The sequence below is a fragment of the Sturnus vulgaris genome, chromosome 5 (assembly GCF_052056855.1).
Source record: "Sturnus vulgaris isolate bStuVul1 chromosome 5, bStuVul1.hap1, whole genome shotgun sequence".
NCBI lineage: Eukaryota > Metazoa > Chordata > Aves > Passeriformes > Sturnidae > Sturnus > Sturnus vulgaris.
This window is the reverse complement of record NC_142247.1, coordinates 13,904,732-13,929,985: the sequence shown is the minus strand read 5'-3', so window position 1 is coordinate 13,929,985 and position 25,254 is coordinate 13,904,732. Positions and strand designations below refer to the sequence as shown.

The following is a 25,254-nucleotide window of genomic DNA, read 5'->3' as shown; positions in this document are numbered from 1 at the left end:
ATACATCCAAAGGGATAATTAGTTCAACAACTTGTAGTTTATTGTATCTGAAGGCTGTTCTAACCTTTTCTTCCTAATAAACATCCCCATGTTTTTAGGTACCTTTCTTATGAGCCTAGCAATAGGCACTGGTGAGCAGTTGAGAAAATAATTGCTTTGTATATTTGTGGGTAGAGTAGAATCATGTTTCTGTTGGTATTCACAGATTCTTGATTTGGGTATTAAAATCTTAAATAATTTATTTGTGGTGCTATGGAACCTTTTCTGGCTATGTGAATTATTTTTTAAAACACAAAAGGCAGTGTTCTTTTACCAGAAATTACAATAAATATCTTGCCATTCATACAGCATATACTTCATTTAAGCAGCATGATGGGTATTGCAAAAGAGAGCAAACAACTTGGAAACAAGTGTTGTATTTTTGAGCATACACGAAATTAGGCACTACATACAACAAGAATGCAATAGTAACCTGATGTCATTGTGCACCGCAGGTGACTATGGTCATCTGTGGATACAGAAGTTGATTTTGTTCTCTGAAATGAAAAGCTGTGTGAGCTAACATGTGGCCAGGATGGGACTAGAGATTCCATGAGTAGGAAGGCTGGTTATCTCTGCCAGAGAAGGGAGCTTTTTAGTAGGCTTGGAAGCTACCCATGGACATATGTAGCCCAGCTGTTTTCTGCACAGTGGTTGTGATGGAGTGGTGCAGTAGGAGTCATACTGTGATGTGCTGGCCAGTGCACCACAGCTTCCTAATATTGTAACTTGAATATTTGGTTCAGCTCTGTGAGTTTGTGCCCAAAGAGTGAAAAATATTTTGTGTATAAAAAAACTCCCAAACCCACAGAACCCAACAGCACACCATTTTCTGTCCAGTCAGAAAAGCCCTAGGTAGTATTGTACTCAGCACCACATTTTTGCTTATCACGCCTGAGCAACCATGTCCTACATTTGAACAATATTTACATTTATAGAGGTGTTTCCTAGTGTCTGCTCCAAAAGTTTAAACTGCTTTTAGACTGGTGAAAAATTGCAGTACTTCCTGGAAGGCAAAAGAAAAATGTATGTTTTGTGGTCTTTGATTTCCAAATTTAAATACATTCTGTGTTGTGCCTGCTCATGATTCATAGTGTCTTGCCTAGCTGCAAGTAGTTCCCTCAAAGCATGATTCTGTTGATGGAGAACCATATGTGTATGCAGATGCTGCATGTCTATGTAACCTGCTGATACTAACCATTTCTTCATAATTGTTGCTTTATTTTCCTTGCTATGAAAATTGTTTCTGATTTTGTATAGGTAACAGCTTCTTAATAAAAATTAAGGGCTTAAAAAGAGAAATTTCTTCTCTCTACGTGTTTCTCTGCTCTTTTAAAAGAATAGTGGAAATCTGCCCTTAATCTTGTTTCCTGATTTAGACCAGGGAGGGTTTCTTGTGGTACATGAACAGAGAACAGAGTGCCAATGGAGTGGCATGCTGATAGGTGGGGGTTGTAGGAGCACTGAGTGGAGCTCTGACTGACAGGTGGAACATATTTATGACCATAGCAGAAGACAAAGGTGAATAATGAGTGCCAGCTCAGTGTTTGCCAGTGCTTTCTTAATACAAAGGAAGGTGCTTGCCAGACGAGGAAGGTGTATCAGGCAATGTTGAAGTTCATTCATGACATTTTGTGCCAACCAAATACTCCTTCCTCTAGGAATAATATGTGTTGGCAGGAAATGTTCAGTGGTCTGGCTGGGCATTGAGCAACTCTTGGCTTTTCTCTGTTCTTGCTACACTTCATGTCATCATCCTTGCCAAGGCCAGACATCTTTCTTTTACTTTTTTCTAAGAATTATCTCTCTCTCAGCCCAAGGCAGGATCTGTTCACTGTAGTTACAGAAGAGGGAGCCCTTTGGGCATCTCCTTGGGAGGGCACTCATCCTTGGACATCCAGACAACATGCAAATGGAAGACTCCAGGACTTACACTTTTTCCTCTTAACTTGTAGTCAACTTACATCAGCCTCCTACTCTTCAATCATAGTTGTCTCTCTATAACATCAGAGCTTTCTCTCCCATTTCTTCTTCAAATATGATTCTTTTGGACATGCCTCATGTGGAGATCCCCTGTTCCTCACCTTGTTACAGCATGTTGGAATTGCATGCATTTCTCTGGAAGCAGGCATGAGACCAAAGTTTGCTTTCAGTAAATAATCAGCAGGAGCAGAGAGAGGTAATACAGATTTGGCACCAAACACCATTCTAAGCTTGTGTAAGTGGATTTCTAGGACTGTGACCCTGGAGCATGGGTTGAAAAGAGCTACTGGAGAGGGTAGGCCTGAAGGGAATGCTATGCTGTGGGACTGTTTTTGGAAGGCTGCTGAGGCAGGTCCAGGTACATGTGAATCTGTGCTGCCGCTGACTTGAGAGTAGGACTAGGTCTGCTCCCAAAGGAGAGTTACAATGCTCAAAAAAGAATGAACTTCAGGAAGTAGACTTCAATAGAAGTCTAGCAGACAGTGATAAAAATTGTGCCTCTCTCTTACTATGGCTTTGAAGCCTTGTCCATTTCCTGGAAACAAACCACTCCTTTCCCAGTGTGAAAACTTTAGGGCTATTAAGCAAATAAGTCAGTGAAACTGTATTTAAATATCAAATGCAGGAGTAGAGGGACAGTGACATGCTTGTTAGCATACCAAAAATCAGATTAAAAAGCCGTTTAATGTTAATTTACTGAGATTATTTGCTTTCCAGTAGTGTAAGAGCAATTCAGTGGACGTACAGATGCATCCATACATGCAGATCAGAGCAGTGAACGTGGGACTCTCCACAACTCCAAGGAAAGTGGTTTCATTCCATGTGCTAAAGGCCTGTGTGAGAATTACTGGCTGCTGGCATCAGTCTCCAAGACTCATTGTTGTGGATGAGGGAGTCAGTCTGGATGGTGCTTGGCACAGAGGGAGAGTGGCGGGACCAGGGGGCACCGAGGAGCCAGGGAGCTGCTGGCACAGGAGGAGGCATTCGCCAGTGGGCACTGCCATATGCAGTGATGCGGAGAAGCATATGTAAGCAACAGAGGCAGGGGTGAAAGAAGAAAAACAAAATGTGCCATAAATATCTCTAGAAAGAGCTAATGACTGATAAATGTGTTGAATACAGGCAGCGGAAATCATTTTTGTATTGATTAAATTGTATCTCTTGATTTAGTCAGGCACCTCTTGGTCAATGTTTAGTTAATGATTCCTGTTCTTCTTTCCATCTCAATCCTTCTCTGTGGTGCCCTATCCATAATCCTCTTCTGCAACAACATGTAACACATCTCATAGTGTGTCTGGAACAAAAATGTTTCCCAAACAGTAATGAATTACTGTTCATAAACAACCTGTGAGCAAGTCTTGTAGATACATTCATACTGTGCTGTGACTTGGGATTGGTTTACTATGTGCCATAGGACCTACACTGCAAATAGGTAATGGGGGGGGATTCTTAGCTCAGGTGGGGCTTGGAAGAAGGAAAGGGGGTAATTCTGGGTTCTTCTTGAAGGTTGAATTAGGAAGCATTATAAATCATGGCCATACTCAGAACACCATATGTAGATTTTGGAAAGACAGATTATTGTTATATACATTGCTGTCCTGATGCGTATCCAAAATCTGTCACAATATAGCTCAGATTTTGCATGTAGAAAGCATGATTTTGGGGAATCAAAGAGGAGAGAAACGATTGGAGTAGGGATCAGGAATCAGGAATAGTAGTTCCTGTATGCAGACCACCTTTCCCAGTTTCAAGCTGCACATTATGTGTGCAAGCATTAAAAGTTTTACTGACTTTCCAATGAATCCAGAGAATGCCTGCCTTGCAAACAAGAGTAAGCATTTATTTCTTCTCTTAATTTGAGAGCAGCATCTTCCCAATGAAGTCTAAAAAAAGCTGAACAAAGGATGACTTTGTTCATGTATAATTCGTGGAGCCTCAACTATCATAACCTTTTAAACAGTTATTTTTATTTAACGTGTAAATTTCAAATCTTTTTTTAATGGGGTACATAAATGACATAATAAATGTTTCTTTCCAAGATATGGTGCATAAGGTATTTCACAAGCAGTTACTGAAATGTGATAGGCTGAGTATATGAATAGCATATTTTATGTAAGTACAATATGTTAACATGGTATATAATAGAATTAAACAAGCTGTAATCTAACCTAGCTCTTTAACTCCATAAATCAGTAGGGGTGGGGAAGCTATTGTCTTTAGGAATTAAAGTTCTTTTTAAGTATTAGCAGAAGGATGATTATTTGTTGATTCTGTGTCAAAATTGTGTTGAAGCGCCTTATGTAAAAATGGCAGTTAAATCAAGAGGGGTTTAAGACTAAGTTAGGACATCAATTTAATATGACTGCTTGGAGGTTTTTAAAGGAAAAAAAATCTATATAATGTTATCTTGAATAGTTAACATACAGTATTTCAACAAGGGAAGCACTGATTAGATCACCACAATCTATTTTATGCCATCAGGATTGCTGAGGGGGCTTATAATTGTGTTAAATTTTCATATTACTCATATTCACACATTAATGAACAGATGCATTGTTACTATTGGGATTTTGCCATTTGGCCTTTCACATCTCTAATCATGATTTCCTACTGAGATCTTTACCGTTCTCGCAGAAATTCAGTCATTGATACATGGCCGTCCACCGCATTCATTACTCCCCCCCGATTTGTCCGGGGCTCTGCCGGCATCACCGGCGGGCTCGGCTTGCTGGGATGTAACACGAGCCCTCCGGCGGGGACTCCGGCGCTCGGGCTTGCACCGGCAGAGCTCCAACTCTCCCGGCAAAGTGACACCGGCACCGGCCCGGCCCCCTCCCCGAGCGGCTGCGGGGGCCGGCGAGCAGGGAAGCAGGGGAGGCAAGCAGGGATTCAGGCAAACAGGGATGCCCGTGGCAGGCAGCGGCCGGCGGCCAGCGCGGCGGGGCCCTGGCAGCCCCGGCGAGCGGCTACTGTAGCTTTAAGGCGGCAACTTAGACAGGAGACTTGTGTTTCTTTACGAGCGTACCACGGCGAATATTTTGTCTAGCCGCGGGGGAAAAGCTTTGTCGTGGACTTTGCTGGCAATGGACTTAAAAGTAAGGCGGGCTGCTTTTGGTGCCTGGAGGCTCTTGAGCCCATTGTCAGCTCACAATGGATCCCTATTGCCGCATTCCTGCTTTGCAAAGGTTTGTTGGCTTTTAATGACTGACAGCTCTCCGCCGCAAATGCCGCGTTTGCTCCGGCCTGTTTACACGCTGTTCCGGAGTTTTCAGAAGGGCACGGAGGAATAATAATTAAAAAAAAAAATTAAAAAGAATCAAGGAAAATGGGCAGTGTTTATCTGACCTATTCACGTTGTGGGAAATTGTTTCCTTCGTGGGTGCTTCGAAGGGACGGACGGACTCCATCAGTGGCTGCGCAAGTGCCCGGAGCCCGGCGGCGCCTCCGGCTGAGCAGCCCCGGCACGGAGCGAGCTGTGCGCGGCAGCTTCTCCCGCCCGCGCCCCTAGGACTTGATGAGATTTAGAGATGACCTTTAGAGATCCTAGCAGAGAAATCTCACTCGGGCAAGCCCGGGAATCAGCACAGGGAGCGCCCGCGGGTGCACAGGACGAGATCGGGGTGCCGCAACGTGAACAAAAATGTTCCGGAACTGAACACCCTCCTGTGCTGTCGGTGGCATCCGCAAGTTATCGCTGCTCTCCCGGCGAGAAGCGAGCGTGGGGCTGCGCCCGGCTCGGGTGTCTGTGCTGCTGTCTGTGTGCGCGCAGCCGTGCGGGTGAGGTGAGATGCAGGAGAGCATCCCTGTGCCCGTGGCACTGTAGTTCCCTGTGCATTAATACCGCCCTGCGGGTTTAAGGGAGCCCGGGCTCGCTCAGCCCCCCGGGAGCGGCGGGGGCTTGGCGGGGAGAGCGCAGCCGGCAGAGCCGCCCCGAGGAACCGCAACGCCTCCGAGCTCCGAGTTGGGGCTTAAGAAAGGAGGTGGAATTAGCCAAACGAGATAATGAAGGTTGCTCATAATGGTTTTTACTGTGGGGAAAGTTAACCAGTTGCTAATAATTGTATGGTCTCTAGGCCAGACGGTCCCTTTGATAAGTTAACATGTACTCCCTTTATGCTCCTGGTAGGGGGTAAACAAATGCCTGAACAAATACAAATACACATAAACACGAATGTGGAGAATAGCAGTATATGTCTTAGATCCAGATAATAAGTGTGGGTATTGTTATTTAGATGGCACATACTGGGACACTTATCTTTTAGTACACTCCATTTTCTAACTGAATGCAGCGCTAATCGTGGGATTGAAAGCTATTGTAATTGTGTACCCATCTAAATGCTGACAAGAATATACAATTACATTGTTTGGAATTGAGTTTAATGTTCTCTGAATTTTATTAGCATTTATATTTACTTATGCATTAAAATTCTACACAAAAAGAGGTCAGAACACAAGAGTTGCAGACATAAATATCAGACCCATCCACACCCTCACTGCATTTTTCCTGAAAATACTGAACAAATATATTTTATTTTATTTTATTTTTAAAGGAAGTGATAGAATCTGAAATGAGCAAATAATGGGTTTCCATTCTAAGCAATGCCTTTTCTCCCTCTGGATTTTGCAGTCTTTTAAAGCTTTTCTCCATACCCCAACTTTTTATTATTATTTATAATGCGTGTGTTACCAGAAAATCTTTCCACAGTGTGCTTACCACCACACGATGTTTAAACACACATTATAAAGTGGATGTAATTGTAAAGACTCAGAGGGATATAATTACATGTAGCAGATTTAGGAGCTAATTCTTTGCTTCTCTCTCTCTTTCTCTCTCTCTCTCTCTCTTTACTCCGCATTTTATCAACATAATTATTTTTTGACTGCAGACTAACACTCAGAAACTGACAGGCATCTATTATAGGCAGTAACTTGTTCACCAAATTGAAAAACAATGAACTGCAGGTTTATATGTGCCCATTGTAATAAAGAATTACCGGAGCTTTGTTCCACTAGAGGAAAAAGCTAATGGTTTTGAAACAGCAGGTGACAAAACACATTCATTTTTTTTCTTTTCCCCCCCCCTTTTTTTTTTTTCTCTCTTCCCTCCCCTCTTATCAGTTTGTTGATGAAGTCATTATGAACTGGGGCCCAGAATAGGGTTGGCCTTATTTTTAGCAGATAGACTTTTAATGAGTTCTATTGTCGAGACAGTCATGTTGATTTGCTTACGTTTTTTTTCCCCCCCTTCACTCAGAAACTCCCAGTATTGAAAAGCTACTATCAAAGGACTGGAAAGACAAGCTTCTTGCCATGGGATCAGGGAACTTTGGAGAAATAAAAGGTAACGCTGTTTCTCTGCTAAAGGAAATTAAGAATGAATATACAGATACTACTGGCTTTGTGGAACTTTGTCTTCTCCTCTTCCCCTCCCCTTCAAACATGGTAATTTGGGGTTTAAATGAAATGTATGCACTCCCATCTGTGATAATATAAATCAGTGAAATGGTATATTGCCCTAAGTGAATGAATTTACATTAAGCTTTTGTTGCATATATTGTTCTCTGTTATAAAGGAACACATCTTATTGCTGGATTGGGAAAAAAAAAGTCATATCAGACATATGTGGTATCAGAGTATAGCAGACCTCAGTTTTTGAAATTTGAGGGTGATCTGAATTCCTTGTTTATGTTTGGACAGATTTTGATGATGCAGATTTTTATCTTTACTTTTTTTTTTTTTTTTTTTAATTCTTTTTCCATGTAGGGAAAAATAAAAAGGGCAAAGTTTGTGTAATGATACCTCTAGGTACTGAAATTAGCCAGTGCAGATTTTAAAAGACAGCGTACAACATCTGTGCACTAAAGCATGTTCTTTTAAAACCGTACTCCAGAAGGAAAATGACAGAATTTGACCACTCTCCAGCAACAGTAGTTTCTGCTTTGCCAAGATATTTCCCCATTTTATATATCTGAGGTCATTTTAGGGAACCTGTGGTTGTTTGTTTTCATGTAATTTGATATTTTTATAATTCCTCTGCAGTGCTTATGATGAGAAACTCACTCAAAATACACATGTCAAAAATTGTAAGTTTTCAGAGCAGCCATTATCACTCTGAGAAGAAACAGCGACTCTGATGCTTCTCCCATTTATATCAGTGTACATCTGGAGTAGCAAAATCCAAGCCAATGTTGTTTAGGAAATGTGAAAGTAGAATGAAATTAAAATTAAACCCCTCTCTTGTGTTTATAAACTGGATTTAGTTTCTCTCCATTATTTTTGGTATGTTTAGTTAGTAAAGTTGTCCCTGATCTAGAGATCCTCACTCAGGCAGGCTCCCAAACCTTGTGCCTGACAGGTTTAAGGACCGTATGCACAAGAGGTTGGCAGTATTCAGTAAAGCATACAATACGACATGCTCTCACAGGTTAATGGGTTGCTTCATATGCGAATAAAGAGTTTTTTAAATTATCTGGGCCTTCCAGCCTGTTGCCAATAAGCCACCAGCATAAGTTTGTGCTATTCCATTGATGTACCCAAATAGGAAAATATGCCACTTGTTTCCCCAGGCTTCTCCCTAGGAGGCTGTAATTCAAAAATAAATATTCATTACATATGTAGAATTACTTTATAACAGAATATAGTGCTCCAGCCCCCAGTAGGCTGAGATGTTTTTGTTGTGATGATGATGATGATTACTACGGAGGGCCAAACCCTGTGTTCTTCATTCCTGCTCCATGTGTGTAAAGCAGCAGGTCATAAGGAGGAAGGGCAGCCATTGGACTTACCTGGGAGTTGTGGGTTCTAAGAGCACGTTGTTTCAAAGTTACTTCATCCTTTGCCATGAACTGATGAATCTTTAAGACGTTTCAGGGACAAAGTATGAGGAGACATCTTTCATACCCACTTTTGGGTATGTATTTCAGCAGATTTTGCACACTGTATGGAGCCTCTTTAACTCTTGACACTCTGGAGCCTTTAGAAGGACTTCCAGTGATTCTCCAGTGCCTTTGGGCTCTGTAGAGCTGCTCTGAAGAGTGCTGTGCACTGAGAAGGTGGTCTGTTCCCAGTGCCTATGATCTTGTTCTTTTGGAGGGCAATCTTTTTTCTCCCTTCCTCTTTTTCCCTTTCACAAGATAAACTTGAAAGCAGCAGCAGCCAGCTATATGCTACCATGAGAGAAATTCAACAGTCCTTTCAGTCGTGCCTGGGGGAAAGGATGGGGAGCAACAGCACAGCCTCAAAGAAGACTTTTCTTTGCTTTAATTTTTGGTTTTTAGCTTTATATTTTGAACACAAGTCGAGTTATTGTTCTGTAGCTCTGTTCAAAAGCCTCACGTCTGAGGCTTTTTAGTGGAACTGTGGTTCTGTGGTTGGGGGCATGGTTATTAGGTGTTTGGATCAAGTTTGGCAGTAAGCTGTGAAAACAGGCACTGGTTTATTTTTCCTACTGACTGCCGTGACAGTTGCAATTATTGTCCATTGTTCCTAGGTGGCTAGAAAGGAGGGAGGATACAATAGAGCATTGCCCTCTGGGGGTAAATGAATTTGACTTACAGATTCTTGGGGGGTCAGGCAGGCTGATTATTTAGTGCCCAGGAATGTGATTTTCATGGCACCATCAGCCGTGAGCAGCCAACAAACAATGGCTCAGCTGTATTGCTGCTATATTTAGTGAGGCAGCAGGAAAGGTGTGCAAGTTGAGCTGCTCTATACCCACATACACGTGTACAAACACACATATATTATGCTACAAAACGATTTTGTCATTCTGTAGTTATGAAGTTTTCCAGTTGTGTTTTTTTAATTAACTTCTTTCTCTTTATTTGGCCTGGCAGCTGTGTTTTTTCCGCCCCTCATTTCTCTATTAGTGATATTTGGAAACCCCCACCTAAGTACTGTCTTATTATTAATACACCCTGGAATGTGGACAGCACTAGGAACTGTACTGCCCAACTGTCTTATGCACTGAATAGTTTTTTCCATTTAACTGTTCAAAATTTCATTGTGTTTTTCATTAGGTCTGGGGGAGTTTTAGTACATCATGTGCGAAAGTCTCAGCACTAGGCTACATATTGTTAATGCCCAAGCCTGTGTTATTGCCATTGAGTTTTATTCTCTGGGAGAGATTAAAAGAAAGAGAGATGTAGAGGAAAATTTTATTTTCTATTAGCATGATTTAAGTTATAAAGCGGTAATATTTTATTAACGATAGGGAATTTGGTGAATGGATGGAAGTGACAGACTCCCTACAAAACTATATGTTTTGTATTCAGTTTCTCTTGGTTGCTTTGTTACCTTTGGCTGCTACTTTGAACCCCCATTTCTTCATCTGCATGCCTGTAAAACAGAAGAACCATTACTGAGTATCTGCAGAGAGCCAGCTGCAAACTTCAAGATGACAATTAGAAGGATCTGTATATATCCAGTTACTAATTGAAAAGGAAATGTATTGTTTTATTCCACAGCCTGACTGAAAGGTACTGCGAGGGAATACTCTTAAAACAAGGCAAAATCTAGAACCTTTCATGTCTGTAGAAATTGTAACTCCAATACCTGTGTTTGTTCAGAGAAATAGTCTGAGGCTAAATTACAAGTTTGGCACTAGAGATTTCTTAAGAAATTCTGTTTTGATATCTGTGGAATTTTTACTGTGCTCAGAACTAGTCACTATATAGCAAAACGTACAAAACATGCTGTTAAATTGAAGTATTTTAAAGTGAAGCTGTAAAACTATATTGACTTGGTTAAAGCCTGTTCAAACTTACTTATATCCATCATATTAAAACCAGGGCTCAGAAGGCCTCTGGATTATTCATGGATAATGCAGTTTATTGGATTCAGTGGAGCAGAGAGATCTTCAGGTCTCAAACTGATTGTCTACAGGAAGGAAAATCATCCCCCTTTTCTGCTGTCAGTGTAACTTCCTCGTTGGCTGTGCATTGCAGCGGGAAAGTAGGTGCTATCCTCCACTGTTACTAGGAAAAGGTATAAAAAATTATATTTATTTCTTAAATATCAGTGATAATTCGTATATACATATATATGAAATTAACATGAAGGTTCTCTTTCACTGGTGCTGGGCCTTGGGAGCTGTGCTGGCCCCTCAGGTTCATCAAGGTTTGTTCAGCCTTGCTCACACTGGGGTGAGTGAGGCAGCTTTAACCACGATGAGAACTCTTCCCAAAACTTTCTTGGTGTGCACAAAGCCTTGCTGCTAATCTTGTCCATCTCTCTGTTGAAACTTGTCAAGACATAATAATGCGTATTTTATGTGTTCCCCACTTAGCTAATTCTGAATAGGTGTATGGAACAAAAGGCTAATCAGACTTTTGTTTCCAATCCTTCTGGGTTGGTTTTCTGTTGAAGGCATTGTTAACAGTGATTGTGCCCAAATCTCTCAAGAAAGACTGGGCAAGTCTGAATCTGATATATTTTTGTTGTTTGAAAAACCTTTTCTATTGTGCAGGTTAGTTTGTAAACAACTCAGGTGAAGTGTTTTCTGAACTCACTGTGAAAGAGATTGTTGTTAGGTTAAAATCAGCTTTTCATTGTGTCCACTTAAATCCAGGTGACTCCGGAGACTGTATTGGAGTAACCACAGATTTATGGATGTAATTGAAAGAGAGATTAGCCTACCAATCCCAATCTTCAATTTACGATAACACAGACATTTGTTTTTCGTGAGAAACTGGGTTCCAAATTGCATGAAGTATCAGTGCAGGTACTGTGTCAGGCTGTGTTTGATGAGAGATAGAGCTGTGTTTGCTGAAGACTCTGATTTTGCTCACATGCTCAGAAGATGGGGCATGAGAGAGTATGCAGTGAACGGTTTTAGGACTGCCAATAATGGATAAAGAGAAATAATCCATTCAGCGATACTATAGCCCATCAGAGCCCATGAATTAAAGACATATGTTATGTAGATTCAATGTATGGATTAAAATGGATAATCTGGTAGGTGACACACAGAATCTTGAGATAAGTGAGCTATGCAGATTCGGTATATGGATTGTGACGGATAATTCCATTTAAGTAATGCTGGACAAGTTGAAGACAAGTAAGCTTTGGGTAGTGCTCAGGTTATGTGCAGTAATCCAGTGAGTGACACTTTGGATCGCATAATCTGTAAACTAAAGACAAGGAAGATGAGGATTCTGCATTTAGATGTGGACAGGAAGAAGGAGGGGTAAAGAGAGAAAGATTATTCGTGGGGAATACACTGGGTTTAAACCTTTGACTAATACAGCACAGATCCCCAGGAGATGTGTGAAAGCTGCATGCTTTCTTAGGAGCTGTGTAAATTTTGCATTTGCAAATTAGTGGTTCAAAAATGTTTGCCAACTTGTGTCAGCTGTGGATGTTTTGTATTATTTTTTTGTGGGTAGTAAGTGGAGTGGCAAGAGGACAGTGAGAGTCATAAGTGAAGGAGGTAAGATATGTTGGATTGTCAGCTTTTAACTGCGATAAATTCAGTAATTGTTGCAACCTACGTGGTATCTTCTTTGTGTTTACTTTTTTGTGGGGGTTAATAGTAGCAAATTGCAAACTGAGCTTTGGTCCTTTGTAAAGATTCCAGAAGTGCTGGGGTGCATGGGAACCTGTCCAGTTGCACTCAGGGAATCCTAAGTTTCAAGAGGAAATTTGACAGCTGCCAAAATCATGGAGGTTGATCACAATGCAGTGTGGTACTCTCAGGCTGCAGAGAAGTAGCCAGTACTAGCTGGGCCACACCAACGCAGAACTTCTTCAGGCCAAAAGAAAGCCTGGAGCAGAGATTGTGACTAGATGGAGCTGCTAGAATGAGAGGTTAGTTTAGGGTTGTATATGTGGAAGGGAGGATTGGAGGAATCTTTTTTAAAGCATCTAAAAATGTTATTTTATGGCAAAGCAGCTAATTCAGGTTCTTTCAGATTTTTGTACATAAAGGTACTTAATTTGATCACAAAAAGTCAGATTCTAATTTTATTTTTAAGATGTGATTATTGATAGAGATAATAGAATAAAATCGAACTAATTAAGGTAGCAAATGCCAATGAATTTGAACATATGGGGGCCAAACCACTCTAGTAAGTTTGTTGACAAAAGGGCCCTAAAGCTGTGCTTCATGGAACTAATATTACTTGAAAGATGTGCTGATAGAGCTGAATATCGGTGAGCTACAAGTGCCAGTTTAACAAAACAAAGCAAATACACACACACACACACACACACACACACACACATTTTTACTCTTTTTCCTGCTGCTGCATAAAATTCCAGCAGCAAATGATATTTTCATAGCCTAGTTCTAACTTGTTGTCTAGACAGTAAAACAATGAATAACCTCTGAGAAATAATCTCAATACAAATGCTGTCTATTCCTTTTGTAACCTTGACGATAAGTTGCTAACCTGGTTGAATGCCAAGCTTTGTTTGTAGTCTACTGTACCAAAACTTTTTTCTGACAGCAAATGAAGAGTACTCAGTGACAGCCACTTTCCAGCGTTGTGAAACAGCAAAGTGCTGGTTTGTTACAGAGCAGACAGCTGAGGTTTTTTTTTCCCCACAGAATATGAGTTCTTGAGGATAGTAATGGCAAAAGAGGGTAATTGGTCATAATTTGGTTTTATTCATTCTTCACCTTGCACTCAAGCATAAAAGATTAGGAATGTCCATCTGCTGAAATAAATACCTTCGTTATATCTCGCTGTTCTAAAGCAGATTTTTTACTTGTCAAACAGAGAGGATTCATTACATAAATCTGTAGGTACAGACAAATCAGTTTGAAGTGTCCATTTTTCTTTCCTTGTTTTTTTTTCGGGTGGCTGTGGCTTGCCAAGTAAAAAGCAGTCAGAAAGTTTTAATTTACTATGCTGACTCGCCCTATCAATAAGATGAAATAATTTAATTTAGGAAGGTGGATAAGATGGCAGTCATTGTGGTTGTAAGGTGGCAGTCATTGTGTAGCAAAGTTGGCTTAAATACTTAATGAAAAATGCCAGTTTTCAGATGTTTTTGTCCTGACACCTCCAGGATTTAGTGGCCTGAGAAGCTATGTTCTAGTCCATAATAAAGCATTCTCTGAAGTATTGATTAGGGAAGCATTAGGAGAGTTGGCACATGTTTACAAGCATAGACCCACATCCACCCACCAGCACATCCCAGCAAGTACATAATTCGAAGTACAATCTCATTCCTTAGCCATAAACATTTCACATTACTGCTCAAAAACAGAGGAAAGAAGATATTAAGAAGACGAACTTACCTCAGCCAGTTAGATCTGTTAATCAGACTACTTTTCCTGAAGGAAACTTCAGCTCCCCATTGCCTCACGTATGTGACTTCAGGTGATGTCAGCAGCATGAATGAGAATACTCCTCTTTAAATTTATGTTATAAATAGATTTTTACTTTTTTATTTAGGGAGAGCATGACACAGATTAGTTTGCTTTAAAGCAGAAGAAGATTAGGTGGCCTGTCTGTTTTACTTTCCTGGTTTCCTTACTGAGCAAAGTATTGTTGAGTTTAGATTTCTAATATGTCAAGGTTAAAACTGTGGCAAGGAGTGGGGAAAAAACAGTTGATAATGGGGTAAGAAAAGATACTGTAAGAAAACCCGCTAGAAAATATATTTATTTTATGGACTACTGATAATTTTATTTATTCCTTGGATTTGGTACAGTTAGAACGAGTAAGATTTTACTCTTTCTGAGGATAGCTTAGTTAATTGACTATTCAGTTTGCAAAACCTGCTTCATTTTTGTATCAAAACTGTAACCTTCGCTAGCTTAAAAAGTCTACTGAAAAAACACACCGTTGCAGGAAATACTTCGAGGTGACTCAGTCTTTAGCTCATGTATGGGCTGTAGCTCAGTGCTTGCCACACTGTTGTTACATCAAAGTTACACAGAAACCGTGTTGTGGCATGGTTCTGTTGCTTGGTAAATTTGATGACATCAATAATTGGTTCATTTATAAGGGTCCCCTTGGCTGAAACCCTACCTAGTCTCCAACTGGGTCAAACACAGACTTAATTATCTATTTAACGTGTATTACTGTTAAAAGTCAGTGGGGAAATTCTTGGCCTTGCTGAAATAGTTCTGCTGGTGACTTCATCGGGGCCAGCAATAAAACCTCCTACACCACATAAAGTTCAGAATGACTTTCGGCAAGTTGCTAAAAGCTTCATAACTTAGTTTGCTCTTGAAAAACATAATGCATACCACTACATTTCTACCTGCAAACAGTCTTTTAGATCAATTAGGTAGTGCTTTGAAATTAAAAAATGCTTTATACTGCATGCTCTAATTATTATTATTATGCATCTTAACATTATTCGAATAGAGTACTTCAAAATATTCTTATTTCCATTTAATGATTTTTTTCCCCATAGAAAACTTTGTAGATACAGGAGGCTTTTTTTTTTCTTTTGTAACCACAGTTAATGATATGAACATAATACAATATTATTATGTCTTCCGGGCTTTGTACATGTGCATTGTTTTCTTTGATTTTTCCTTTGAAAGACACATTCTGACAGTTCAAAAGCTATTTATGCAATTACCTTGATAGTAAACTGACTTGGTAGATAGATTTCACTGTCTGTATGGGTGAGTGTGCACACGAGCAGCCCTGGCTGATGCCATTCCTAGCAGTTTAAGGGGGCATGACAGAGGGATTGAGGAGAGCCTTGCCATACCTCTGCCCCTGCAGAATGCACATCCCTAGGCTGTCTGGAAGCAAACACTCTCACTGCCTGAACATTTGCAGCAAAAGCTTAGAATGTCTGTTAAAGAAAATATTGGCTTTCTCGATTTCTCATTTACATTCTCATTCTGTCTAATAAATTATAATAAAGTATTTACTGTTTTGATCGCAAAAGCAGTTTCTCTGCCTTTTTTTTTTGCTTTGGTTCTGTTTTGGGTGGGTATGCCAAGGTTTCTCCTGTTCGTTTTCTCACTTTAAGTGTGTCATTTGGTCATATTGGTGTCTTCATTCTAATGTTTATTAAAATGTTACTGCCACTGCCAGTCTGAGACTGTGAATCAGAACTAAGAATGTGTAATAGTTTATTTCACATTTGAGTAAATTTCTTCTACTACTTAAACACTATTATGGGTAGTGTTGATCTGAGATGAAGTTTAGGTTTGGCGATACAGAATGCCACTAATTTGAGTCTTCTTTTATTGCCATCTGCTGTGGGTGTTTCATCCACAAACATGGGTTTTATTTCTGAGTCTCTCTTCGTGGTAATAGAGGATAAGCTGACGCATCTGGAAAGCATCTTTTCTTGGGCCTTTATGCAGTTATCAACCCACAGTGTGTACTTTGATGGTCCTTTGCCTGAATTGTTTTGATCAGTTGTGAAAAATCCACATTTTGCCATTGCAGTGACAGACCACAGAGAGCACCTACAGCAATCTCCTGAAAGGCAGGTGGGCTGGTGGTTAAAAGCCTTGTTAAACATAAAATGTGCAATATCTGTTTGTCGTGGATCTGACAGTAATTAAGAGTAGTTCTTGAGGCAGCCACTGTTCCAAGGCACTCTCCTTTGGCTCCTCACTCAGTAGTTCTGTGAAGTGGTCTACCTTGCTGTCAAGCTGTATGCTGCAGTAATGGACAGTTGGTTTTTTTTCTCTCAGCCCTGCTGCCTGGCTGAAGTGAGAGCACTGCAATGTGTAAAGGCCAGCTCCAGAGCCATTCCCAACTCCGTGCCGCTTGGAGTTTAGTAAGGAAGCAGCTGAAGATGTCTGCTGGGGCTAGGGGTTTGCACCCCCTCCCAAGTTCTAGCAGGATTAGCAGCCATGTGGATAGTTCATTAATTCATAAGTAGCATAATTTGAGCGACTGTCTTTATTCTGTTGTTGGCTTAGTTGCTTAAAATACTGACATATTTTGCCCTGTAAGCTACAGAATTCTTTAAATGGAAATCCCTTAGCTGCCAGGACACTTCACACAATGATACAGGTTTAGATCTCATGCAGGTTGACAGAGAGAAAGTAGTAAGGTTAGGACCACCATCCTTGTTTACCCCCAGTCTACAGCATCTAGAAAAGGGTACAAAAACAACTGGAGCTCTTAACTCTGTAGTAATTTCTAATACACCAGAAAAAATTCCTATAACTGTTTGTACTAATGTAGTGACCCCACTGTTGCCCTGACCTCACCATTAAATAAATAACACTGTCCATGCTTTGGCCTTCACATGTTATGCAAAGTAATATAGGATTGGCCGTGGCAACTGTGGAATGGCACTTTTGTTGACCATTTCCATGAAGGTAATTATAGAAAAGGTGTGCTAGGTAATAAGACTGACATAAAAAGCACCAAACTTAAACTAAATGCAAGCACTTAACATTATTATCAAGACTGTCTGATTCAAGTACTTCCCTTTATTTTCACTTTCACACATTTAAAAGCCACCAGTTACCTGCAAGATATGTCAAAACTATGATTCATCATCGATGGGACTTATGTGTGAGTAAGACAAGGGGAAATCTGCACAGAGCTGACTATCTCTCATTAGAGCCACATAGCTGATCTTTCTTGCCTCTGGTTTTGTGCAGGTCACTTGAGAGTATGGCTATCCAAGTACTTATTTTGCAAGGAATTATTACCACAAAGAATTGAAATTATCATTAAGTACTATTCCAGTTACTGGAAGGATGGCTTAGTCCTGTGAAAAAAAAATGTACCTACTAAGCCATGTTTTCCAGGAAGTATTCTCCAACTGAAGATTTTTTTTATGACGCTGATGCTGATAAATTTTCCCTTTGGTTTATTAGCAAACTAAAATAGCTTGAGAAATATAATGCAAGAAGTCTGCCTTTTGTCAGACTACTTTCACTCCAGCTGTATAAACCCAAGGAATTATGCATTGTACTTATTAAGTAGGATATAAAACACCCCTTGTGGGCATTTCAGATTTTCTTTTAAAACTGAATAATAATGAAGAGACTGAGTCGATTTGTCCCTGGCTGCATGGCTGCAGTGTGTCTGTGCTTTTGCTGTCTGCATTGGCACTTCATTGCACTGCCTGCTTACTCTTAGAGTCATAGTTTGGGTTGGGAGGTCATCAGGTCCAACCCCCTGCAATGGGCAGAGACACCTTTCACTACACCAGGTTCTTCAAGGTCCTGTCCTACCTGCCTTGAAAATTTCCAAGGATGGAATATCCACTACCTCTCTGGGTAACCTGTTTCAGTGTTTTATCACCTTCACTGTAAACGATTTTTTCCTTGTATCTAAGCTAAATGGACCCTCTTTTAGTTTAAAACTATTGCCTCTTGTCCTGTCACAGAAGGCCCTGCTAAAAAGTTTGTCCCCATCTTTATAAGCCCCTTTTAGGTACTGGAAGGTGTCTCTGGAGCCTTCTTTTCTCCAGGCTGAACAGCCCAAACTCTGTCAGCCTTTCTGATAAAAGAGGTGCTCCAACCCTCTGATCATGTTCCTGGCCTCCTCTGTCCCTCTTCCAACAAGTCCATGTCTTTCCTGTGCTGAGGACCCCGGAGATGGGTGCAGGACTTCATTCTTGGAATTCAGATAAAGCTGCTCTTTTCCTGGTGAGGAAGATTTTTGCTGCTCTGTGGGTCAGTCAGTCTGGAGAAGCAGTGCAGGAGCTGGATGTGCAGTGTCAGGTCAGTGGCACACAGAGTGTCCTGTTCCCTTCCAGGAAGCACAGCCAGAACTTTGACACATGGGGTTGGATATCAGCATGTCTTTTTCTGCTGCTGTTGGTAGCTAACCCTGTGATCTCTCTGTCTGTCAGTTTACACATATGGAAACATTTTTCCACCTTTCAGATTAATTTAAAGATGGGGATTAATTTAACTTTACAAAGTGCTTTTTGATTCCCAACTGAAAGCTACTGTAGTAGCTCAAAATACACCAATGAGCCAGTACTGGCTGAGGAGCTGTGATGTGTGTTGGTGAAATTGACAGTAATTTCCTTTTGCTTACCCTAACTCAGGGACTGAGGCAGTCCTGTGTATTCCTTCTTTCTGTAGGACATTCTTGCCCTCTCTCTCATGCTTGCATCCATCCACCCCCAGTAATATTTAGGAATAAAATAGATGCAGAATAAATAAGTACAAAATATTTTGTTTTCAGATGTTTCAGTTATAGTGGCAGTATCAGTGCATGATAGTGTTCATTAGAGGAGCATTATGGTAAACCCACGTGGACAGGCCAAGACAGGGGCTGCCTTCTAGAGTAATTCTTCTACACCACTTGGAAACACTGCACCTTTTTTTCCCAGGGAAAAACAAACAAAGGATGGAAGAGTGGCAATAGAAACTTCTGATTAATTCCATGGCCAGGTGGCAAATGCATTACTTGTAGCAGTTCTCTGTCTCTAATGTTGGAAGGAAAAAGCATAGTTAGAAGTGTTTTCTTCAGCCGTGATAGTGCTTTAGCACTGGCTTCCATTCTTCCTCACAGCTTTTAGCAGAACAGGTTTAAAGTCCTATGGTTTCTGTTACAGTGTGTTTCTCAAGTTTCCAGCTTGTGCCACAGTTTTTCTGGAGGCTCTATCTGAGAATATTCTGCTGTAGCTCTTTGCTATGTAGTGAGAATATTTTTACAGAAATTTCTAGAGCCCTAATAAAAAACAATTTAGTTACATTTCTTCTGTCACATTTTTTTTTTCTGGTGATTCTTTGTGGTTTTCCACTTGCATATGGCTGTCTACAAATGGATTTTAGTCCTTGAACTTGGATAATGTAGGAAATGGGATGTTGCTTGGGATCACATCATTGAAATTAAGTAAAAGTAACGAAAAAAACCAACCAAGCAAACAAACAAAAAAGTAAATTAAGCTAACTATCAAGCAAAGAGCTCCCCTGATGCCACCTCAAAGGCTGTGGTTCAGCCTTTCAAAGCAAGCAGTAGATGATTCACCATTTCAGACATTTCAATCCAATCTAGAAAGCTGTAGTAAATATATTGTAGGGAACATTCCTGCACTGGCAGGGGGGTAGACTAAATGAGCTATTACCAGTAGCTCTTTTCCATGTCTGACTGATAGTTGGCTAGGAACATGTCTGCTATAGTCGCCAATTTTTTTTTCTTTTTCCTTTTTTTTTTTTCCACTTGGAGAGCACTGGTGACATTGGCAGAAGAATGCTTCCTGTGTTTGAAAGAGGTTTGTATGGCAGGGTAGTCCTGAAAGCAGGCTATTTTCAGAGAAGGCATTGACACTGATAGCCTTAATCCTTTCCTAAAGGCTTTTCAGAAAGGTTTTCATAGGATCTGACTCATGTGAGAGGGTGTGGTGGTATTGGGGATATCTGTGGATTAGCTGCTACACATATTTTCAGGTCTTTTAAATTCACAGTCAAATGATTCTACATATATTAAAAGTTCTTTTTTTTTTTTTTTTTTTTTTTTTGTAGTGTATGATTCATAGCTTTTGATTTTTCTTGGAATTTTTTCTTCCCTTTTAACCACTGTCCTTCTGGGTAGAAAAATAATTTCTTCAGCATTGTTATGAAAGTGAGGTGGTGAGAGCCTCTGTCTGTATCTGCTGAGCTCTACTATTAAAAAAACATCTAACAGTACAGATGAGAGTGATGCTGAGCTGTGTTTAACTCAGGTATTCATTTTATAGAAGACTTTTTCATTCAAAGTGCATCTTGGTGGCAGCAACAGCAATAAGAGCTATTGACAATTTAAATACTATATAATTTAATCCTAATCGGGGATGTAGATGATATAACATGTTATAGAGGGATGTTAATGCTTACCCTACATCAGTGCTTCAACACTTACAGAAACTGTATCTTTTCCCTAAGTTTCTGATACAAATATAGTTGTCTTACAAACCTGGAAGGGTTGATTTTTTTGATCCCCATTGTTTAAAACTTTAAAACTTTCTCAAAATAGGCAGTATTATTTCACTTTATTAATCTGACAGAAAGGCAGTGGAAAATAAATGAAAGGGCAAAGAAACATTGAAGGGGGACACAAGATCAAAGCCTGTGTACAGATTTATCCTCCATGGCTCATTTTTCTGTAGAGGAGCAGGTCTTAGTGTGCAGCATATTGCAATATGCTGCTGCTGCTCTTTGGTTCTCCTAAAACTTTGCTTACAGTAAAGCTGCAAAATAAAGAGCTGGATCGCTCTAAATTTCCTCTCTTCTCCTTACCCCTTTTTTTTTTTTTTTTCCCTACCATATGATGCCCAGGGACTCCAGAAAGCCTCGCTGAGAAAGAAAGGCAGCTCATGGGTATGATCAATCAGCTGACCAGTTTGAGGGAACAGCTGCTAGCAGCTCACGATGAACAGAAGAAGTTGGCTGCATCTCAGATCGAGAAACAACGCCAGCAAATGGAGCTGGCTAAGCAGCAACAAGAACAGGTGAGTGATTATTACAGTGGCTTTCAGCTTAAATAATTTTCTAGAAGGACTTTCCAGTAGTTTATCTTTTAGGCTTCGCACTCTAAAAGTTGCTCTGCACCCAAAATCTTTTCCATTTGTTCTCCAAGGTGAAAAAATTTGAACAAAAACATACCAGAATAATGATTTAAATTGTAATATATCCATCTCGGAGTTGTTCAAAGCCTGGTGCCAATAATGCCAGGGTTGTGGGTTCAGCCCCTGCAGGGGCCATTCATTTAAGAGTTGCACTTGATAGTCCTTGTGAGTCCCTTGCAGCTCAGAGTATTCTGTGATTCAGTATTATCTTTCAGTACTGTTTGGGTTTTTAAACTATTTGTAAATAAACAGGCAAATTCAGCCCTCCTGCATAATCCACCAAAACTGCTTTAATTCAGTAATACTGAATAGGTATAAAAAGAGCAAAATGCAGCACTTGAATTGTAGTGTGAGAAATGAAAAAGGTTGGGTTCTGCCAACTGTGGAAAAAAGCAGAGAATAATATAAAGTCGGTGAACAAGTGTGACTTTTTTTCTGCTACACTTGAGAGGCTTGATTTTCAGTTCTTGCAATTATGCCCTTTACTGGAAATGCAAACACGATTTTCACATGTGATCAGTTCCAATGTGCATGCATGGACACACGACATTTTAGGCAAAAATTTAACTTTTCTCACAGATTTCACTGTGCAGATTTTACAGAAATTAACGTCTGCTTTTCTACTTGAACATGAGCAGAGAATATTTAGATATCTAGTTTAAAAAATTATCACGGAATTGCAGCTATGTGAGTTTCATGAAACTCACAAATTCTTTGAAATCTGTCATAGTTGTCATATTCAGTGCTGGTATTGTACTTAAGCTAGTCTTAATATTTCTAAGCCACTGCTGATACCTTCAGATATTTAGCCTTGATTTTTCCCTGTTTTTAATTATTTAACAACCTTATCTTAAACAAAGGGTATTTTGGCCTCACGCCTGAAATCCCACACTGGGAGAACAGAAGTGACTTACCTTAAGCTGGATAATTTGTACATGCTGTTGTTAAAACAGCAAAGGTAGATGAAGGAGTGAAGGTGGAATTGGCAAGAGTCTTTCATGAGGAGACATGCTGTATGAGCTATTCCCTTTACCCTGCCTTTTAAAGTCACTAGTGCTACAGGATGGCTGAGGGATTTGAAAGTGAAAAAGAAAATTAAGACAATGGAAAAAGGCAATAAGAAATTAGGATAACTAGGGTTTCTTTTAATTGAAGGAATTGTGTATACTTCTGTAGTATGCAGAAATCAAACTATCCAAACTCTGAAAAAATGTAGTGATATTTTTTTTTTTTGTCTTAAAGAAAGGCTCCAGAAAGAAAACATTTATTTAATCTATTCAATGTGGAGCTAACTATAAGTGAGTGTTTCTTATGCAAATAGTCTAATAATAGAAAGAAAAGAAAATACCTGAAGGGAAGAAAGCACAAAATTTCTCCCAGTAAGTATGTTTAAGTTACCAGCTGACCCTGAGATGTGTACTCATAACACAGGGGAAGAGCAGAGCTCTTTCTAATGTTTGTTCTGCTGCACTGGCTGTTCATGAGAGCAGAGCTTTTGTGATAACTTAAATGAAAGTTTTTCAAATTTGCTTTATAAGTTCAAGAATAGTTTATCTCCCTCCGGCCTTTAGAACTCTTAATTCCATTCTGTTAACGTCTGCTTTTTTCCTCACAGTGTATAAAATGTGTCTACAGTAGCATTTGCAATCATTTAGCAGAGAGGCAGGGTGGAAGTTCTTATGGAAAATTGCACTTGGCTTTGAGAGGAGGCTTAGAACGACTCCATCCACTTCCATAAACTGGTTTCAGTGTTGAGCCTTGTAGCCTTGCCTGCCCCCGTAGTTTCTTGCAGTTGATACACACATTGAAGAGCCAGTGATTTTTCCAAACTCAGTTCCAGTCTCTTTGTGCCTGTTTCTACCTTAAAAAAGTACACTAACAACCTCCCTCCATGGTGTCAGATTGCCTTTTTTTTTTTTTTTTTTTTTTTTTTTTTTTTTTTATTTATTTTTGTGCAGATTTTTTGAGCCAAACAGAAGAGTATTTCTGGCCATCCTACTTTTTTGCCTTTTCTACCTTCCTCCACTATTTTTCAGTTTCTCTGCTGGTATTGTTCTCTCTCCTGGGGAATTTTAGCAGCGCCATTTCAGTAAGATTTTTGCATAGGTTCTTGTCATCACATGCAGCGCAACATTTTCTGTAAGATTCCTTTTTTCACTAGGATTAGCAATGAATTGTTCCTGAACGTGTGCCCCTTGCTTGAGCAACAGTCTCCAGGCTGCTGCCGCCCACCCTTGAAGGTTTCTTAGCTAAAGAACTAAACAAGGTTGAAGCTTCCTATGGATGGACTCTGGGAATGGTGATCCATATCTCATGTTTCTTCTGTGCAATTTCTTCACAGATTGCAAGACAACAGCAGCAGCTTCTGCAGCAGCAACACAAAATTAACCTTCTTCAGCAACAGATCCAGGTCAGAGACACGTCTCCTCCCATGCTCCTGTTATCTCTCTTCCTTTCCCTTTCCCCACTCTTTCCCTCAGCTATTATTGCCATAGTTTCTTTAAGAATCTCTGCAGTTGGCTGGCATCTTGTTTATGGAAACGCATGAGGGTTTTACCTGTCATTTAGCGAAAAAGGTCAGTTTCTGGAAGGCCTTATATGATTAACATGGTTCTTCTAGGAGCAGGGAGATGTTAGAGGAGCTGGTCATGCAAGCAAGCATTTGCAGGACCAAATCCTCTTTCCTCAGGAGTGACAAAAGCATTGCCACAAAGAATTTGGTTGGAACTGATGTTCTACAGCTCTGTTTTTGAGGTTTTACTGAAGCAGTTCTCTTCAGTGATTGATAATCAAGTGTGCCTTCTTCCCTCTGCCTGAGGTGTTGAAAGTCTGGAAATTTTTATTTGTGGTGAAGTATTGTGTGAGTGAGAAACTTGTCAAAAGGCTGGTTAGATTCAAGAGAGCAGCTGTGTAAGTTCCTGGTATCTACAGGTTTATTCCCAGTAGTAGAAAAAGTTGTTAAACCAGCATAACCAGTAAACTTTATTTAGCCTCTTTCTTCCTTAATGTATTCAGAAGTTTCTTTTCATGCCATTGACTGTATTTCATTACTTTTCTTCCATGTGCATGCTCCTTTTTTGGGAATAATGCAAATCAGTTTGCTTGTGAAGGCTTCCACAGAATAACAAAGGAGAGGTTTGACTTCTTACAGATGTCTAGGATCGGGGTAACATCTCCGGTTGTTTAATTATGCAGTTCTGTACAGAGCATTGCAAGTTACTGTAGACTGTGTTCTGCTTGTTCAGTAGCAACAGGATTCTCCCTCCAAAGCTTTTTGTCAGTATTTCAGAGTGAGTTGCCTAAAATTATCAATCACAATTGTCACCCTTTTAAGAAAACTTAATTCCAGCCAGGTCAGAGGAGCTGTATGGCTTCATACTAGAAGAAAACTAGGCTCTGTCATTCCAGAGGACATTCTGTCCATATCAGGACTTGTGTATTTATGAAAAACTCCTGGGAACGTCCAGCCCTCTGTTATAAGGCAACTTCTATACAAGATGTGCTTTGCTGAAAATAGTTTTGAGATCGGTAAGGCTTGGTTTGGCCTCAGCCTCTGCACTCTTTTCTTCTTTAATTTGTGTGTTGGAGAGATTTTTCTTTATTGCTGCATTTTTAATAAGACTTTAAAAGAAAAACAATAGCAAAATCTGTACAATAGCAAGGAAAATATTTATATTTTTAGCATTTAGCTATGGCAGCAAGAGAGGAAGTTGTTTTATAAGCAGTGAATAAAAATAAATTGAAGTAACATGATTTGACCCCAACCCTTTTAAGTTTTAA

At 40.0% G+C, this 25,254-nt stretch overlaps 1 protein-coding gene across 20 annotated transcripts in view; it reads left to right on the top strand.

The window, feature by feature from the left end:
• Positions 1 to 25,254, top strand: part of SOX5 (SRY-box transcription factor 5) — a 614,147-nt gene that overhangs the window by 447,465 nt on the left and 141,428 nt on the right. For 19 of the 20 annotated variants that reach the window (XM_088164910.1, XM_088164917.1, XM_088164914.1 and 16 more), the window contains 3 exons: positions 7,277 to 7,363; positions 21,185 to 21,357; positions 23,816 to 23,884. In XM_088164910.1, coding sequence (XP_088021036.1) covers positions 7,277 to 7,363; positions 21,185 to 21,357; positions 23,816 to 23,884 — 329 coding nt within the window. The remainder of the gene's footprint in view (positions 1 to 7,276; positions 7,364 to 21,184; positions 21,358 to 23,815; positions 23,885 to 25,254) is intronic. The other variant, XM_088164918.1, reaches the window with a different exon arrangement.